At 36.6% G+C, this 20,822-nt stretch overlaps 1 protein-coding gene across 2 annotated transcripts; it reads left to right on the top strand.

Moving 5' to 3' along the window:
* Positions 1-1,719: 1,719 nt before the first annotated feature.
* On the top strand, positions 1,720-11,136 carry ASPGA1 (N-terminal nucleophile aminohydrolases (Ntn hydrolases) superfamily protein). 2 transcript variants are annotated; one of them, XM_008813419.4, is made up of 4 exons: positions 1,720-2,019; positions 3,916-4,149; positions 9,341-9,427; positions 10,468-11,136. In XM_008813419.4, exons 1-4 carry the CDS (start codon positions 1,756-1,758, stop codon positions 10,960-10,962), a joined length of 1,080 nt encoding a protein of 359 aa, XP_008811641.3. In that variant the 5' UTR covers positions 1,720-1,755; the 3' UTR covers positions 10,963-11,136. The 2 variants fall into 2 exon arrangements, with proteins under 2 accessions (XP_008811641.3, XP_088574341.1); XM_088718215.1 differs by lacking the exon at positions 9,341-9,427 and having other exon boundaries at positions 1,762-2,019.
* Positions 11,137-20,822: the final 9,686 nt, after the last annotated feature.

The raw sequence follows: 20,822 nt of genomic DNA on the forward strand, positions 1-20,822 counted from the left end.
CATGATGAGCTAGAGACTCTAACTTTGGTTCCTTATGCACTATAGTACTTTCACACTTTCATTGATGAGCCAATTTGTCCAACACAAAGATGGGCATGGTTGACTTTATCATAGAACTCACTAGAATGCACTACGGTTTTCAACTATGGAAACAAGTCTTTCAAAATGTCCCACTATGAGAGCCGAAGATGGCACATATCACTCTAAAAGTGGTATTAATATAACAACCACTTTCTCTGTAGTTGCTTCCTTGGCTTCTTTTGATAGTGACATGATGGTAGCTATGCAATTATCCCATCAAAACTAGTGTGATGATGACTATGCAATATCTTATTAAAGACAATGTGATGATGACTACACAGTGTCCCACCGGAGATAATGTAACGATGACTACACAACATCCCACTAGACATGCTAAAGAAGTTTGTTGTTCCTCTCTTTTCTACCCCATTCTAGATGTGCTAAAAAATTTAGGATTCTAGAAAACTCGGCTAGCTAGCAAGAGGTAACGAGTTCTAGCAGTGCTAGAAGATGTGTGCATGGGCACACCACCGATGTTTGACTAATAGGAAGGATGATGATCGAAAGGGAGGATAGAGAGTAGCGTGAGTTCAAGTGCCTTGACTTTCACGGATTTTGGCTACCGTCTCACTATCATTTGATGGAGATGGATCTGGATAGGAATGTAGCATGGGGCTGCGGTGGAAAAGTTGTAGCGCTAAGCTACGATAAAGGGTGTAATACAGAACTACGGTAAAGGGTGTAGTGTGGAACCATGGTAAAAGAACTATGCTACGCCTACTTCTAAGATAAAAGATAAAAAAAAAAGTAGAATAAATGAACTGGATAGATTGGTTATCGAAGGATCTTATATAGAGTACCATTTCACTTATTTATATTAATACATAATAATTGTCCACAAATATAATAATTATCCACTCTGAAAGTTGCTTTTCACGTCTAGTCTCTACTCCCAATATTTCTAGTAATTGTCGTCAGCCATCTCCCCACTACATGTAAACATAGTCATTCTGTAACTACCAGACTAATAGTCATGCCTTATCGGCCTTCAACTCACCCGTTGTAATTTGTTTTGACCGTCTTTCTTTTATTTTTTAGAATCTAAAATAGTTATAATCATTTTTGCCTTTTGTGGCTATCTTCCATAGCTAAGACTTCACATTTTGGCCTACTAATCTACATTATGGCCAAATTCCACCGATTCGGCCTATGAAGGCTATTAGAGTTCATCTAAGCATGGTTGAAGGCTCACAAATCTCCCACTTACTACTTGCCTATGATGAATATTTGGTGGCTAGAACTTCAGGATCTAATGTTTCGAAGCTCAAGAAAATAAATTTTACAATAAAAAGAAAAGCTCAAGAAAATTATGATTAGATATTACAATCAATCAAACCAAACTATCAATTTGATCATGTTCTATATCCACTACTGTCTACAGTTCGGCTACTTTGTACGGGGAAGATAACCAACCAACTCATTGGCTCGTTGGTACTTGGATTCATTCATGGTCTCATGCTTGCAAAATCCTCGTTTTGATTGTAGATTTGATGGAAACAAAGGTATTTCTTGTCTCTTTATTTGTTTATTTTTAGATATTTATACACATTTTTTAGAAAAGATAACTGGCTGAAAATTAAGTGAGCTGGTTCAGGCTCAAGCTTTAAGCTTGATTTCCAAAGAAGACGAGCTTGGACCAGGGCCGGCTCGCTCGAGCTCGGCTCGTTTATACCCATGGAATCTCGAACCAGGCCCACTCACCTACTACAACTTAGACGCTCCCCCGGAGGAGATCGAGCGAGAGCGCCGCAGGGGGCGGAGAGAGAAAGCTTGGAGATGGGATGGTCGATAGCTCTCCATGGAGGAGCGGGCGACATCCCTTACTCGCTCCCTCCGGAGCGGAGGGCGCCGCGCGAGGCCGCCCTCCGCCAATGCCTCGCCATCGGGGTCGCCGCCCTCAAAGCCAGCCGACCTCCGCTCGATGTCGTGGAGCTCGTGGTAACCCACCAAAAATCCTATCTATCTCCCATGATGCCAGTCTTTGCCCCCACCCCCACCTAATATCTCTTCTCTGTTTTACTTCTTTACGATCCATACTATATGGATTCCTCAATACTTGTGTCTCTGTGCGTGACTTGATTAGTTGTTTTGAATATAACCTCATTTGTGCTTCCTAGTCTATCGAATTATTGTTTCCGTTTCGAATAATCTTGTGCTAATTCTGATTTTCCTCTACGGTATCAGAACCTAGGTGGAATGGTAATTAACGTTCCTCAGAATTAGACCTTGGAATCGTGCAGTTCGGAATGTTTGCGAACCCTGATATTATTTGTTTGTTTATTTATACATTGGATGAGGGCTTGATGATCCTGGTTATGATTATGGCATTGTGATGTTAGAAATGTTTCTCTGGAAAATTAGCAGGGTTTTAGGGCGTCAAGGTGTGCTATTTTACTGCGTTTTACTGCTGTAATTTGATAAAAGAGTGAATAATCTAGGTTGGACAAAAAGGATATAATTTTATATCTACTCTATGTAGTTTTCGTGATATAGTTCTTTTTTTCCTTACATGTTTCTTGGGAGAAATATAAAAGGTGATTGTGTAAAATGGACCATTTTTTAATTTGAAAATTGTGTAAAATGACGTTTTATTGCCAAATAGTCTTCTTCTTTAAAAATCCTAAATTCTGCACCTATCTTTGCTTCAATGATCATTCACTGCTTGTAACTTCCAAAAGTTTCTCACATATCTCTTCCTAATTGAGACCCATTAGTGGATGGATCAGAATAGAATAAAGGATATATAAACGAATGAATATCTCCTCTAGGACAAGGAATCTCTTTTATTTGATCCTTTTTCCATCCTAATCTATTCATTATTTATCGAGGACAACTCTGGCTAGTACAAGGAATGCAGAAAACTGTTACGGGACATATTTCTATGATATTATATTTGTTAAGGAGAAATGGTAAATAAGGTAAATGATTGAGAAGAACAACAAATGTTGCAGACTTGGGAATTTTAACGTGGTTGTGTAGTAAACTGAAAAGTGCGATAATGAGATCATGCATGTAGAAGATCTAATGATGTTAATATATCTTTTCCTCCTGAAAGAGGTGCTAAACATAAGATTTGAGCTTTCATCACAACAGAGAAATGCCACACCAGTAACATAATTTCTGCTGAGATACATCTAACGTGAGGTAATCTTATGCCATGTCATTCAAAATTCCTTGTAAACCTTCGGTCAGTTTCTTTGCTGAGCCTAGATTGCCGTTCTTTTAATAACTTAGACTTAGACATGCCTTATCTGTTTAATTATGAAAGAAGTGTTCATTATGCTGACTAAAAAACTGAATACTTCAACATGGTGCTTTATATCAAAGGATATGGCATTTTTTGTAAATACTGGCTTATCTTTATTGGTTTCATACACTGGAAAAGATGAAGCTATTAACTGATTATATCATCCTCTTAAGCTGTATGTTTCATTCTGATACATAAACACATATATGAACTTAACATTCTTGTTCTAGGAGCAAGCCTACTGATACATTTGTTTTTCTAAAAGATGCTGAGGTTGCCTGGGATATCAGATACCATGCTTCTAGTTGTGGTATTTTGGTACTTGGCATCTTTCAAGCTGACTTCTCAACTTCAGTCTCCATGCAATTCTTGCTCAGTCAATGAAGTCCACAAGTGTGGAAGATCTCTTAGTGGTTTTATAAATTGGGCCACATTTACTGCCATGGTAGATTGAGAACTGCTAGCATTTTGTCTAACATTACTGCAAGTTCCTGCTGATTAGGCCCAGAAACATTTTAGAATAAATGCTGTTCTCATATTTATTTTTCCCCTCAAATAGTCTCTTCAAATTTGAATGCATTCTGCAGGTTCGTGAACTGGAAAACTGTCCCCACTTTAATGCTGGCAAAGGATCTGTTTTGACCACCGATGGTACTGTTGAAATGGAAGCTTGCATCATGGATGGTAACACCCAGAAATGTGGAGCCGTCTCAGGTCTATCTACTGTTGTTAATGCCATATCTCTTGCACGACTTGTGATGGAGAAGACTCCGCATATTTATCTAGCTTTTGATGGTGCTGAGGCATTTGCAAGGGAGCAAGTTAGTGCTATCTGGATACCTTTCTTCTTGTCATTCATTGTGGAAAACCGGATAATAGAAGGAATACCTTGACTATCGATTATCTTATATTATTCATGGGGTTCCTATTCTGTCATCTGAGATTCTTTTCCTATGCTCAATTGTATTAGTAAACCGCTGGTTTTATTTCTCTAGCTGTCTCAATTTGCATAGTCATTGTATAACAAAAATGGTGATATGTGATTTATATGTTTATTTTATATAATTTATATTTTTCTTTTATATAATTTATATTTAAACTAATGCTAATTGTTTCAGAAGTTGAACTAATGTTAATTTAAACAAGTGTTATCATCGTATTATTATAGATATATGGTTAGGTTATGAACACTGTAAGGAATTGTAGTGGAAATTCTTATTTTTATAGATCCAAAATTTTGTCAAACCAGTGCAAGCGGTACATGAAATTGCATTTTAGTGGGTGTGCACACTCAAATGGTTCCCTGGTTGATATTGAAGAACAACCCCATTTTGTTTTTATCTCCATCTAGAATTTTTATTTTTTTCTTTCCATTTCATTGTGAATGCGTATGTATTATATACACATGTGCATGCATGTATATATGTGTGAATGTAGGTAGGTAGGTAATTAGGAAGACTCAAGATGTCCATCCGCACCATAATTGTATTGATCATGCTAGCTGATTATGAACAACATGGCATGGGTGGATATCTCTATACTAAGCTTCTCAGCAAGTTTTGTTGAAGCGGTACTAAGGCTCGCACTAGTTGGTGACTGGCATAGTATGGTGTAGGTCCATACCATGCTGTTCTAGGACGTACCAAGACAAGGAAAGAGAGGGGGAGAGGAAGATGGGGAGAGAGAGAGGGAGGGTGGGAGGGAGGAGCGAAGAAGGGAAGGAGAGAGGGAGTGAGAGCACATCGTATTTTTCCTATTGCTCATGCTCGGCCTCCTCTGCCTTCTCTTTGTATTGGAGATGGCGGAGAGCATCGAAGGGGTTTGAACCCTCCACCCCTTTGACCAATCAAGATGGGAAAGGGTTCTGAAGAAGGCCCTCTTCTCGAAAAGTGAGATAGGGGGCATGGGGGCCTTCGCCATGGGATAGGCGCACAATAAGCAAAGCAATGCATGATAAGCAATGACCATAGAGTGGGAGAGAGAGAAGGGGGGAGAGGGAGAGGGCGAGAGGACTTCTTTCAGGGCTTTAGCGGGGGTTCGAGGGGCTCGGGATGCACAACGACATCTCAGGGGCCTCTAAAAGGCGGGAACGATGGCATCGGAGACTTTAAATGGCTGAACAGGGGGCTTGGGAGGTTTTAAAAGGCCAAACCAACCTGACGGTTTGAGCTCAATACGGTCCAAACTGGCTGATTTGGATTGGTTCGGCCAACCATGCTTCTTAGTGTATATTTCTTTGAATGCATCAAGACATGGCAATTTGCACTCTTATAAGCTTGACCTTGCTTTCATGTTTTGAACCTATATTTGCCCAGTCGAATGCCTTCCTTGGTACTCTAGGAGCTTATTGATTTTCATTTTTTATATGTTAATAATAATTTCATCACTTGATCATTACATTGGTATCATGGTGAAATAAAATTTGTCATAAATATTGAACAAATGGTTCAACTCATGATATCTCCTAGTATATAAACTTCAAACAATAGTATCAGCAAATGAGCTGTCCAAAGTACCAATCGTATCCATCTTCTACTTAATTTATGTTGTTAATGTGCAAATTTAGTTACATGTTTCCATGTAACCTTTATAGGCTTTATCATGAATCTTGAGTTTATTTGTATCATTGCTGTGTAAATAATTGCATAATATCAATTTTATGACCGATTATTGAATATATGAAATTCTCAAATATACTTCAATGGACTTAGATATCTAGGATAATTCATGATCCTAGCTCTCTGTAGGTTAGTTAAAATTATGTTCTTTTTTCTTAAAACATGTCTGTGCACTAGTATTAAAACAATTTAAATTGATTATATTTAAAAAAAGTTAAGTCGACTATGATATGTTGATGTGTCAATTGCAGGTTTTGTAATAGACTTGCATATTTTTCCATGAAATTGCTTGCCAAGTGTTGGGATGATATGCATGTGGCGCTGATCTCTGAGGCAGGATTCATGATACTTTGATCCTTTCTTTATAATGGGAGTGGAGAAAGCTTTAAGAAGAAGAAAAGGATTCTCATGCCAAGTGGTAATGAGAAAGCAGAATTTTAGGATGGTACAGAATACTAAATGTGACCAGGTTTGCCCTGGAGAACTGTAGCTGAAGTAATCAATACATATCTCCCTATATAGAAGGAAAATAAGTTCCACTTGCATTTACAGCTAGTGTCAATCTGCATGACTGCACAATAAGCTAGCTAGAAGTGAATGTGCACAACAAAATGATGCTCATATTCCAATGGGAAAGGTCTAGGAGAGAAGAAATTGAAATTTCCCTTGATCTTTGCTCCAAATCTTACAGATTCTAATCACATTCTTCTGTCCATGTTAGGCTTATGGCAATGTGGGAACCCACAAGCACAAGCAAAAACCAAATCCTAAAGAAAACTTGGGCTTCCTAGACTTTCCTTTTGTCATCAAGTTTATCCATGTATTAGGAAACATTATATGGACCTGTAAAAGGCTTGGTTCTTTACTTTCTAACTTCTCATATCACTGTGCTTGAATCAAGATGTAGTTTTAATGATGAGGTAAGCTTATTGGATTATCATCTTAAGAAATCTACATATTGATGGGCTTGAAGTAACTTCATAGTCATTCACCTCTAAAGTCCAATCAAACCTTGATGTTTTGCAAATGCAAATTTTATGGCAATAGAACACCAAGTGACCCTTTTATGCCCCCCCATATTAAATTGGTCCTTAAACCAAACTCCCAGTACTAGGACCAGTCCCAATTTAGGGCCTGATTGGTATGGTACTGAGATGATCATTGATAAGAATATTAAGAAGAATAAAAAGAAAAATAAAAAACAATCAAAAAATTGGTGCTCGGATGCTAGCCATCCCAAATGTCGAGAGGCAACTGTCTTGGTCTATCTTGGTCCATCCCAGCAAGGATGAATTAAGATGACCGGCTCTGGAGGGACTTGAGGTCTCTTCATGATCAAGCACAGTACCATTAGAAAGGACTGGGTCCTTAATGTTTGCCCTAAACTTTTGATTTGCCTATCTTTCATGAGTTCCTTCCATAGGTAGGACATGTACCTAATAAGAATATGACATTATTTCATTTTCAAAATTGACACCTTGCTCCAAACCGAGGAATCATTCCAATTAGCTGACTCCACTTGAACACTCCAATCCTCAATTCCTCCTGCCCGATACATTTAAACTTAAGTCTCTTCAATCCTCGCCTTAAGATTACCTTTTGCCTTGACCCTTTCACACTTTATTCCACCTCATAAGGTGATATTGCCTTTAACCATATTACTCTCGTTTCTATAGTCGAAGCCGAGTATTAAATGGGATTGTTGGACAAAACAGATTGGACGAGGGTAAATTTTATACCCGAGAAAATGAGTTCTGCTACCCCTATGAGCCCAATCCTTTCCCCTCACTGGTTTTCGACATGTTTACGTGGTTCTGTCTGCCTAGCCGAAACTCTTCCTCAAAGTTGTTACTATCCTCTTGCAAGACAGTCTTTGCAACTTTAGTGCTTGTAGAATTATATTTTAGGGCCATGAGACTCAATGTCTACTCAAAGTAACCTAGATGAATTGTTGGTTTACAAAGTTATGCCATATTCTCACAAAACAAAATGAGGCTATATTAATGTTGCAAACGTGGCTTACAGTTTAAGAACTTCATAAGTCAAATCTGAATGTTGTTTAACAACAGTTTGACTCTGTTATATAAATAAAAGGACTAAAAGGAAATATGATAATTTTGGACTCAAATTTTAGCAGACTAATGGTGTAATTCTCTGTAGGAGTTATGTCCGTTGGATCTTGCATAAGGGATATGTGGGAGGACTTAGTATAAAGGCCTTCACTGATGGTTGAGAATTTATCCGTGAATAGGAGTAGATTTGAGGAAGAACTAATTGATTTGACTAAATAGGTAATATGTATAGCTTATTTCCCCTTCTGTAGTTCGACAAGCTTTCAAACTTCCAAGTTCTTCTCACCTTCACCTCCTCTTCCTCCTTCCCCGCACACACCCCCCCCCCCCCCCCCCCCCCCAATCCCCGCCCCCACCTGCCCAATCCAAGACAAATTTCTCGTGTTAATTTTGAGTGATTGGTGACATTGGAATACTCAATACAAAATCTTCCTTCGTATCTGTATTTGTAGCGTGCACATGTCCATCTTATTGGCAAATGCATTTAGCATGCATTCAGCTAAGTCCTTTTTTTTCACTTTTTGATTTTTGTGAACCACTTTCTATAGGTACAGGAATACACAATTATTTACCCAATCAGTGAATTACCTGTGACCCAACTATGTACCATAAACTACTCAGTAGGTGGAAGAATTACTGAAGAGATGACATGCTTTAAGATTGTTTATAAATCGCACAGGCTACTCTTGTAAATAAGGGAGTCAGAAATTGTAATGATGTGCATTAAGGAAGTTATTCACTGTATCTTATATAGAGAACTAATCAGCATTGAAGTTATCTTGTAGTCCAGCAGTAGGAGTCATGTACATTGGATCTCGCATGCAATCTAGAGTTGGCTCGTTCCCACACCTAATATCCAGATCTGGATATTCTAGAAGTTCAGTCATCTGGCTTGTAGAATATAGTCTGTATGCAAATCTGTTCTTGATTCAGTCCGCTGAGTGATGTAGCAAGCTAGTAGTTTTTTTCATAAAGGAACAGGGCATTGTTTGCTCTGCTAATCTTACAATCTATTCCTGCTTTACACTTTATAAATTGTGTCTTGATAAGAACTAAAAAATTCATCTCAAATTCCTTGAAAAGATTACTTGTATGGACTGTGTCAGTATAGAACATGATCATCTATTCCTATTTTTATCGCAGTTATCCCTCTGATGCTACAAATGCACCATGGCCGCATTTCCAGAGTTTCATCTCATGTCATGCAATGAATAATCTCTTAGTTTCTCAGTTGGATCCTGATTTAGTTTATTTCTGCTTGACTAAAGTGGTTGTGGATTTGTATTTGCCCAATTATCTGACTGGATATGTTAAATTTACAGGGTGTAGAAACTGTAGATGCAAATCATTTCATCACTCCTGAAAATGTTGAGAGACTGAAGCAAGCAAAAGAAGCTAACCGTGTGCAAGTATGCTTCTGAGTTTGCTCCAAATTATGCTTTGCATTCTTTCTTTTACAGCACATTTGTCATGTTTATCTGGCCCTATTTTTGCAGACTTAACACAATATTTGAGCCTTCATGACTTTACATTTGTGAAACACTCATGAAATATCATGGGCAATGTCACTTGATTTGTCCTTTCCTCTTCATCAGCTTTCATCTGGACATACTTGCACTTTGGAACTCAAAATGTTGAATAACTTTGCCTTGCATTCCTAGGAAGCATTCCCCCCTCCATCATTTCAAATAAACATGTACTAAAGCAATTTCACATTTCAATCTGGAATTTTTGTATGTCATAGCTCATCGTATAGTTCTTAGGGTGTGTTTGGCTGGGTGGAAGTCGCAGCCTTGTACTTTGGTTTCAGCAGAAGTCAGCAGTTCCATCTGTTTGTGGTTCAGTGAAAGTGGAAAAGTTTCCTTTAACTTTGGCAGGGTTTGTGCTGAAGTCAAATCCAAGGAAATGGACTCCTGCACCTCTGCCATTTCGTTCCAACCTAACATATCTTTAATGTCTCAAGGTCCACTTTCTAGACATCAATGCATATTGCACTCTTGGATAGTATTAATAGACTTAAAAGAGAAGCATAATGAACATTTTGTCAGTGTCTATTTTTTTTTTGAATGTGATACTCAACTTTAATGAGTTATGACAGCCTATCCAGTTAGTGCATTTGGTTTGATTTTCTTTGTGGACTGCAGCCCTTAGGTTTCTCTACTCAAGACCATAATGGTTGTCCTATTTGATTACCATTTGGATTGTTTCTCTTGTAAGTTTCTTAATATTGAAAATTATACCATAGGTGACTGGGGTCCTTCACCTAGTTTGTTTAAGCCATCACATGTACGACAAGTGGGTCATCAAATGGCTATGATCGAATAATTCTGTTGCCTTTTTGAAGTTTTTCCAGGAGCAATAGCACTGTGTCACCACACGCCTGATGAAAAGCATTATCGAATTATTTACTGATTTTACAAGTGATGATTTGAGTAAATGCACTTTGCAGATTGATTATACCCAGCCTGTCAAAGAGGACAAGCCTCAAGAAACATCTAGCGGCAAAGGTGACAGCCAGATTGGGACTGTTGGATGTGTTGCTGTTGATGGCAGTGGAAACTTAGCTGCAGCAACATCCACAGGTGGATTGGTGAACAAGATGGTGGGTAGGATAGGAGACACTCCCATCATAGGTGCAGGAACATATGCGAATTCCTTCTGTGCAGTCTCTGCTACAGGCAAAGGTGAATCCATCATCCGAGCTACCATTGCCCGGGATGTAGCTGCATTGATGGAGTACAAAGGGCTTTCACTGAAGGAGGCTGCAGCCTATGTTGTCAATAATGTTCCAAGGGGAAATGTCGGTCTAGTTGCTGTTTCTGCCAAAGGAGAAGTTACCATGCCTTTTAACACAAGGGGAATGTTTAGGGCCTGTGCAACTGAGGATGGTTACTCAGAGATTGGAATATGGCCTTCTGAGACTGATTGTGTTCTTAGACCCTAAACGATAAGGAACTAAGTTCCCAATTTGTCTCTCATTCATCTCTATATTATTCTGTGGAAAATTAAAATATTGGATATTGAACATGGCAAAGGCTGGATGTTGGATGTCTTTCAGTCTTTCCTAGAACTAGTAATATTTCTCCATGTCTACAGGAAATCATGATTTCTCTCTTTAGCTGGATAAATTCTGTAAATGTTATTGCGATGTTGGCTTGCATCATCTGTAAAATGGACGAGTGGAAGACAAACAGCAGGCTAAATGATGACCGTGATTTGATGTGGTGTCCACGATGCATTGTATTGCTAGGAATTAGCCATCAGGTTATTGAATCTTCAAAGTGGTGGACCACAATTCTTTTAAGTCCATTGAATGAGGCAATGGTTGGAGAATTCTTCCACAAAGAAGCTTCTTCCTAGTGGCAGTAGCTTTCCACTTAGAGCATCTTTCTCATCACTTGCAGGTCATGTTAAGGGGCTTTCTGGAATGCTTATGATGGGAGCATTCTTCTTTGCTTGTATACAGTGATACTCTAGAAGGAACTGGGACCAAATGCTGAGTAGTACTGTAGTAGTATCTACTGTTTTTAGTGGAATACAGCATTCAGATATCTTTTCCCACTTACTGGTGCTCAGGTCAACCTGGGTTGGCGATCAAATCAGGGATCTTTCAACCGCTAACAATTCCTAGTTGATGGCCAGAAATGCTTTCCTTCTCTCTCGCAATTGCTACTTGGCTGGAGCTAATGGCCAACGTGGAGACGAGGGCACTTGGCTAGTTGGATATTTTGCTTTTGCAGCGTTTCACTGTGTTTTATTTAATAGAGTCATGTCAAGCTTTTTTTTCTTTTTCTTTTTTTTTCTTCCGACTATAGGGGCCAAGGGATGCGTATTTTTTTTTGATTATTTTTACAAGTAGGAGGACTGCATATGAAACAAGAGAGAGGCATATGATTATTAATCTTTGAGTAAATTATAAAACTCTCCCTGAGATTAAATGTAAATTATACTTACACCCATTAGTTTGCAAAACCAACACTTACATACTTGAGATTTATTTTCAGCCCACACTTTAACCGATACTGTTCGGCAAACCGGTAATCCTAAATTGGACGTTAAAATAATTGTATGAAATGATTAAAATAACCTTCAACAATAAAATGCTAAAACGAAGCTGAAACCTTCTCCATTCATCCCCTTCTTTAATAATCGATCTCTTCTCTCTTCCTACCTAGCTCCATTCTTCTCCTTGGGTGACGACAGCCTCATGCTCGCGTGCACCTCAGTTGTCTTTCAAATTCTTCCCTCCTACTCAAAACTTGCTTCACCATCTCCTTCTTTATCAGATGTTTTTGGTTTAAAATTAACGTCAGCGCTCGTAGTATTATTTCGGATGAAGTTTATTCTAATTGAATTTATTAGATGTTTATTGTTTGAAGTCCTTAGAAATTTATCAATAGTTTCTGCTTGAAATTAATGTTACTAGATTTTAGATCAAACATGTGTTTACTACTTGTTTTGACCATTCTAACTAATTGAATCTAACTGAATGTAGTAGAAAATATTTTGTATACTATCCTAGTTTAGATGTTCATAATGAATCAAAAGACAAGTTTTAATCGCATGTTGTTTTGGCCTCAAATTAATATCACTTCATCTACTTCTATTTCATCTTATTATTGAACCAAGTTAATGTCGTTTGTTTTTTTTGCAGGACATCCTAATGTCTCAACTCAGTGTACGTTCTCAGAATAGTTCATCGTGGCTAGATTATTGCAACAAGCGGTGCCATTGTAGCCACCTAGCATCGATAAAAATTTCAAATTATCAAAAATAATCCAAACAAGTTGTATTATAGTTGTGAAGAACATCGATTTATGGATTGGTGTTTGCCCGCAAATGATCAATGAAGAAGTCACTCGTCGATATTGGTTGATGATTCACTTCGAGATATAAGAAGAGAAATTAGTGATTTAAGGGTGGAGTCAAAAAAGTTGTATTGTAAGATTAAAGAATTAGGTAAAAGTAATGCTATGACAAATAGACTTTTATTTGGAAAGTTAGCACTACTTGTTTTTGTAATAGTGTTTATATTTAAGTGACCATAATTGTATTAGTGTTTCGGAAAAATTACTATTGTAATGATCATTGGAGTTAAATGAACATGGTACTATTTCTATTAAATGGCTATCATGTTTTCTTGTTGTTTAGTTTTATTTTTTGCTTCATTGATAGCACTTATTTGTACTCCCTCAACTAAAAAGAAAGAAAAATGATAATCCTTATTTAGTTGCTTTAACTGAGTTGCTCGACGCTTATGATTTACACCTATCTCCTCCTATGATGTTAACTTGTAAGGCTTGATGACATCCAATGAGTATCCTATCTGTGGGGCAAGAGCCAGACAAACTTGGAAAGCATCTGGCTTAACAAAATATAGGACTCCACTAACGTCTATATCCACTTCCACAACGCCTTCAAATTGAAACTTGATTTCAGGAACTTGATCTTTAGTGCCTTATAGACTGAAGGGACAAGCCTGGTAATTACTATCCCTAAGTCGATAAGAACACTAGCATTAGTAAATCCTGAAGCTCGAATAACCACCCTATCAATGCTTATTTTAGTAAGGTTGAGAAAATAGAAGGGGCCTCGCTGAGGATCAGAAAGCATCCTAGTATATACAAATGGAGTTGAATTAAGCTTTGTAATTTGGCCTCCTTGCTTCTCATATTAACCTGTTCCATTTTCCTATACAAACAATTGATTCCATGAAAATACAGCTACTAATAGGACAGTAATATTATAATATTGTACTTGTGTTGTCTGAGATGATGCTTAGGCAAATGACCGATGCTATCTTAGCTCCCAGTATGCAAAGCTTGAGACTGAAAAACAACAATGATATGTAAATGTTCTGAAACAACACATGAAAGAACATGTAAAAGCATGCCTTAGCCATTGGTCAAAAAGCATGCCTTAATTAACAAAGTAACAAATTCCCATTATTTGATTAAATAAGATATCCAAAGTAGTAACCATGCTTTACATCCATAGATTCCTGTCCCTTAATTAACAAACATCCAAAAAAGACATAAAAACTAGAGCACTTTAACTAGAGCAGTAATTATGTTTTACATCTACGGACATAAAAAAACAAAGCACATAGCATCAAAAGTAATAACAATCCTTTACCTACAAAAGGACAAAAAGAAAAAAAACAATCCAAATAGCCCACTTGAACCAGGGCCACAACTCTCTCGTGTTCTGAATGCTACTCTCCCTTGAACCATGGCCACCACTCCCTCAACCACCTCCTCGAGGCCTCCCTATTCTAACAAATCCACCTCTTGTAGTAGATCTACCCTTCCCCTTAAAGGAGATCTAGTTTTAAGTATTCCATCACATACTTGGGACTGTTGGGATATACTAGCTTGGCTTGAGGAGTGTTCTTATGCTTTTTTCTGTAAAAATCACAAGAAAATGTTGTAATATGATCTAATGAAGTTAAAAATCTTGAGAAAATTTATCTTTTTTGCCACAGGAGCACACTAGCAGGTCCTCCTATTATGGCCAAATTTCTTACAATTATCACACCTCATAGTGGTTGACCTTTTTCTCCCAATGGGTTCACCTTCATATTTTCTCCTTTTTTTTTCGTAGCCTTCCAAGCAATCTTTTGAGAGATGGAGGCTGTAAATTCTCACCAGCATTTCTTGGATCAAGGTTTGTATCAAGTAATAGATGAATGGCATAGTTGTATGCTTTCAAGTATTTTTCTACTATATAACATTCATCATACTATTCCTCCAAATTTCCTCTTGTATAACCAACACATACCATTGCTTGTTTACGATGTAATCCAGTGATCTCATTCTCAACATTGGTACAACTTTTTTTACTCAAATTAACAACAATTTTTCTACTTCCTTCCAGCACTTGGAATTCTTGCTTGCTTGCTGGTATCAACTTACAGACCCTTGAAACTTCTGTAGTTTTATCCAATCTTGGCCTAGCAAAAGGAGTATGTTTGTCCTCCCAAGTACATCCCTTTGCATACCTCTTCTGTAGTCTACCATCAGCTTCATCCTCATATTCTCAAGCAAGCCAAGAATGGGCTTGCTCCTAAACTTTCCCACCCATTGATTAAAAGACTCACACATATTATTTGTGATATGGTTACTGCGAGCTTCTCGACAAAAAGCATTCCTTGCCCACATTAATAGAGGTATTTTCATCATGTGTTGATAAGCCTCAGCATAATGCCCCTTCATTCTTTTCTTGGCGTCTTCAAACAAAACCTGATCATATGCTTTCACAGCATTCTAAAAGTCAAACTTCAGCAATAAACTACAAAACTTTGATCTGAAATTGCTATACAAATGCCTAGCACAGAATCTATGACTGGCATCTGAGAATATCTCAGTAACTACCTCAACCAAACCCTACACATTGATTAGGCAGTATGAGTAAACTATTCACATAATGGAAATTAAACAACTTGTAAGCAAATTAAAGCATGGAATGTGAAAGAACTACATTTTTTTCGCTTATAAGACATTATAATTAATGGCCTTTCTACGGTGTCCCCACCAAAGCAAACATATAGATGCTCCAAAAAAAATCTTCAGCTATCCTTGCACTCAATCTCCACCACACCATAAGCCACAGGAAGCAATCCCCTTTTTCCGACAATGAAAACTGGACAAAGTGGTACACCACCAAAGGACCCTTTCGAATGACAACCATCCAATCATATCAAGGGTATGCAACCCTCTAAATAGCCCTTCATCAGTGCCTCAAAGCATACAAAGATCCTATTAAACATTGGGGGCTCTTTAGATTGCACATGCCTCTCATGTAACTCAATTTTGATCAATGTACTAGGATATTTTGCCCCAACTATTTCAGCATATCTAGACAACTTGGAATAGCACTCACTATGCTTCCCCTCCACCCCTTCTAGAGCTTTTCTTTTTGCTCTATATAGCTACATCATGTGAGGCTCAATGCTATACTTTTCAGCCAAAATTTGGTACATTAGCTCATAATTCATATGTGGATCTGCCTTTAAGTGATACTCTAATACCTTGGCTATCTATTTAGAGTTTGCATTATTATTCTTTATAGGTCTTACACATGTATACTGCCCCTTTGGATTTTAGCATGAATGTTCTACGGTTAGGTATAATAGATACATGAATTCTCTAATTACATCATTGACCTAAGTAGTGGGCAATCACTTTGTCAGGTTCATTCTTATCCCTCTTAAGTTCATGGACACCTTGGATAGCATAATTTCTTAATGCATTCCTGAACTCATTCTTATCCACAAATAGTTACCCTTTCTCAAACACAATTTCCCTCGCCTCTACAACCTTAAATGGTTTGCCCTATATAATCAGTGAGAAGTTCCTTCTCCTCACCCTAGAACTGGACTTTTCATCATTGTTCACTAGATCAATTGACGCACCAGAGTTCACATTACTTAGCTGATCATCACTGCCATCATCCTTAGATATCTCATCATCAACCCCATCAGTTGACTCATTCCCATCCACATCATTTGGCTCTTCCTCCATCATCCAGTCACCATTATCTGAGTTAGAAAAAGGATACATCTAACAATTCCGACACATCTTCTTCCGTACCAATATCTATTGATTCACTCTATCTACTATCTTTCTCATATCTACCTCCAACTTTCCCTCCAACATCCGCTCCAACTTCCCCTCCAACTTCACCTCCAACATCCCCTCCAACTTGACCTTTAACTTCAACTTCACCTACATCCCATCCAGAAGGAATAACTATAGAGGGAACTGGATTATCAACATTATCTTTAACAACAAGTGAATCTCATTAACTCCATGTGTGCTAAACATACGGATTAGATCATTATCATTCTTAATCAAATACCCACTAGTACTGCCACGTGAGATAGTAAGATTCGCATCGTTCTTACCAATTAGTGCATACACATCAGCCACCATTTCCAAGTGCGAATAATAATCTTCGTCTACATTGTCAATCCAAAATTGTCAATCCCCATAGTGCACAACCAAATTATGATAAGCCATTACACCCCCACATAAATCAATCACTATATATTAGTTCATATTAAAGTGAATAGCTCATTATGTAAAAGATGGTGTTCTAACTAAAATGAAATAGTTACAAACAGTAACAAAAAAACTGATAAATCCCTTGAATGAATGAGTTGAACAGTCATTATATTATTAATATGTAAAAGCTAAAAGTGCAGGCCTTTTTTTTTTTTTAATTTGAAAGAAAACAAGAGCACAATGCTGCACATATAGCACTAACAGAGTAAAGAAAATGCTGCTATGAGCCACCATTGTTTTAAATTCAGCAATGAAAACTTAGGGTGGGACATAGAAAGCAACGTTTGAAAAAAGCCACCATTGTTGCTGCAAGCCTGGACCAGCATAGGAGGAAGGAGACCACTAGAGTTCATTTATAAAAAATTCAATTGACCTATATTTTAAAAACTTCAAGTTGACATTTCTTTTTCAAGCATATCTAAAATTACAACTAGAGTTGATTTACAACTTGAGTTTATTTTCTACAACTAGTTAGAATTCTTTTACAACACCATAAGGGGAAAGGAACCATGTATGGATATTTTTCTAGAACTTCAGATGGAAATATTTCATTTCTGACATTGATGCAACACAAAGAAATAGGATAGGGGGTGAACAAAAAACATCAATCCTCACTTTTTTTTCCAAAAAAGTGCAAATTTAAGATTTTTCAAAAAAAAATGGAACCAAGGTGAACTTATCGAACAGTAGGCTCAGTCACTTAGATACGCTTGGTTGATCGAGTAATATTCTTGCTCCCTACAAGATTAATCAAAGAAGGGAGGAACCCTAATCTTCGGAGGAAAGGGGATGACGAGATAGGGAAAAAGGGCCGAGATCGACTGGTTAGGCATCAATAATATTTAGGGGTACTTTCATCTTTTCATATTACGTAAACGATTTAACATACGTTGTTAAATCCTAAGGGTATAAGTGTAGGTTTTCCAAACTAATAGGTGTACCTAGAATAAACACAAACCTCAGGAGGATTTTTGTAATTTACTCTGAATCTTTTTTTCTTATCCAGTACAGGGCTTCATACTTTCAAATGGCCACATGAAGCAGACTCAAAGATTTTCGATTATAAACTAATTCCGGTCATTCATTCATTCATATGGATAGAAAAGAAACAACAGGAGAAAAAAAATACTTAAGGGACACTTTGGTATTGCTTCGATTTTTTCGTTTTAGTTTTCAAAAGCGCAAGAAGAACCTCAAAAAAAAAAAAAGGAAACTAGACTGCAAAATATTTATGATGAAACTTTTTTTAAGAAAATTGTTTGTAAATTCTAGAGCATTTGGTAGCAAAGATTTATTTTTTTTTTAAAAAAAAGTGAAAGTAAAAGCAAGGAATAGCAGAAATCTTGTGCAAATACTATCTTCGACATTAATCTGCATGTTATATTTCATTAAATTGTAGAGAAAATAGCATTTTTTATCCAATCTATTTTTCTCCTTATATTTGGAAAAGATGAAAATTTCAGAATAAGAAATTAGAAAAAAAACAAATAGACCCTAAATAATAAATAGCGCTCGCACATTCAATAAAATTATAACCTGGCTGCATGGAGGATTTCTGACTCCACCCCCATCTCCTCGTCTTTTCTGCCTACAGTTTTGGCCAAATTTCTTGTTCTTTTCTTATTTACTTTGAACTCTTTGCGGTTGTATTATTTTATAATTCTTGCACTCTCAGCCAAGGGATCAGCCATTCTATTCTCAGGACTTTGAATATATTTGCTAGTATCATCAACGCCTTGAGATACTTACCAGCAATCATCTATCCACTTTATTTGAATCTTGGATATAGTATTAAGCTTTGGGCTGCCTCTTGAAATCTGTTCTGAAAATCCTCAAATATGTGCTGAAATATTCTTTTGGGTTTTTTTAAAAGATAAGTTTGCTCAACAAAGGAGTAACATAGACAGCCTCTACATATACGGTTTTGCACGAGCGATTGTTGTTGAGAATAATCCCTAATATCATCATTGTCAACATCCATTTGTTCAAACGGAGGTGGATTGCAGTTTCAAGTCACTAAGAATATGCTGAGCTGATCCATTGAATACCTAAGTCTAACTAAGTTAATCACCAAGGAAGTTATATGCTATGATGTCAATAGCACGTAATTTGTTTTACTACTTTTATTATATTTCTTATTTAGTGCATATGATTTAAGACTCAGAATGAAGTTTCTCATAAGTTAGAATCATGAAGGAGTGTATTAGAATCCAAGAGTTTTAGGTTAAGTAGGATTAAGACGGAAACACAAAATATAATGTTAGTAAAATTCGAAATAGAAATGAAGGTAGAGTAAAAAATTAAGGAACATGAAGTTTCTAAGAAAGACTACTTTTGGTATTTTAAAATTAATTATTTATAATATACAGGATGTTATCAATTGGACTAAGTTGGATGAAATGGAAAAATAAACTTTAAATAATATATGATTAGATACCTACTAAGTTGAAAGAAAATTTTTATAGAATAACTATATGACTTGTTATGTTTTACGATGCTGAATATTTAGGCAGCTAAAAGACAATATATGCATAAGATGAGCGTGGCCAAAGTGAGAATCTTGAGATGGATTTGTGCTAATACAAGAAAATATAGGATAAAAAATAAAATTATTTGCAAAAGATGGAGATAGAATCAATTAAGAACAAGAGAAGAACGACTTCGATGGTCTAAACATATACAACATAGACCAATAGATGTATAAGGACAAAGAAATGATTTGATATATGCAGAAGGAATGAGGTATTAAGAAAAGAATTGATATCTCAATAGTTTTCAAAAAGTATGACACTCATCCAAGTGGAGTGGACTAGTTTGGGATAAAGATTTAGTTAAGTATTAGTTTTTTATTTATTATTAATAAATTACCACTATTTGATTACTATAATATTAAAGAAAGTACTGGAGAAAGAAAGTATTTTTACCAAAAAAAAACAGAGTATTTAACTAGTATAGGTAAGTAGGTGATTATGGTTTTATTTGCAAATAGAAGACTAGCACAGGTAATATTTTAATGACGAGATACCGTTGGATAGTTAACTCCTCCCAAATTTCAGAAAAGAATTCAAATCGTGTAATCAAGGAAGAAAATAAAAAATTTTATAAACTTTTGAATGCAAAGAAAACAAAATTTAGGTTAATTAGTTGGGATCTCATCAAATAGTTCTATAAATTTAATTAGTCACATTGGTCCTTATTCATATTTTCCCCACCTTTATCTATATTGCAAGAGCTTCAAGTAAAAGGGGCTCTAGAATTCAACTAGTATTGCTTCGGAATCACACCACATAGCACAACACCAAAGAATATTAACAAAAGCCATTTAAAAGCTTCAATACCTTTAGTGTATACCAAAAGAAGGGAACTAGGAGATATTTAAACTATCTTAAAGTCCTTTGCATTTACTAGGACTCTTGGGTGTTTCTAGAATTCAACTCAAGTGTTTGCTAAATAAAGATAGGATTTTCTAGCTAATCCCCTGCCTAAATAGCAGTTGCATGCTCTTGAAAAAGTGACGAAATAAAGGCACCACTCAATTCCTTTAATAGTAGTAAATGGCTATAATCAAAGGCTTTCCTACACCTAAAAGGAGTCCTTTATATCAATAAAAGAAGGTGCGGGGTTTTTAAAAAAAAATCAGGTTTAAGAAAACTAAAAAGGAGGATTTTTCATCATTAAACTGAATCAATTGGCTTGGTTACAATATTTAAATTTCGTAGCTTTAATAGCTTTGGTGCAA

This window comes from Phoenix dactylifera, chromosome 1 (genome assembly GCF_051530095.1).
Source record: "Phoenix dactylifera cultivar Ajwa chromosome 1, Ajwa_hap1_PhDact_Kaust_v1.1, whole genome shotgun sequence".
Lineage (NCBI taxonomy): Eukaryota > Viridiplantae > Streptophyta > Magnoliopsida > Arecales > Arecaceae > Phoenix > Phoenix dactylifera.

Bases quoted from the DNA above. Each gene is read 5' to 3' on its own strand.
- ASPGA1 (XM_008813419.4), top strand. From the start codon at position 1,756: ATGGAATCTCGAACCAGGCCCACTCACCTACTACAACTTAGACGCTCC. The intron at 2,020-3,915 runs GTAACCCACCAA...TGCATTCTGCAG, and splicing joins TCGATGTCGTGGAGCTCGTG to GTTCGTGAACTGGAAAACTG. The intron at 9,428-10,467 runs GTATGCTTCTGA...TGCACTTTGCAG, and splicing joins AAGAAGCTAACCGTGTGCAA to ATTGATTATACCCAGCCTGT.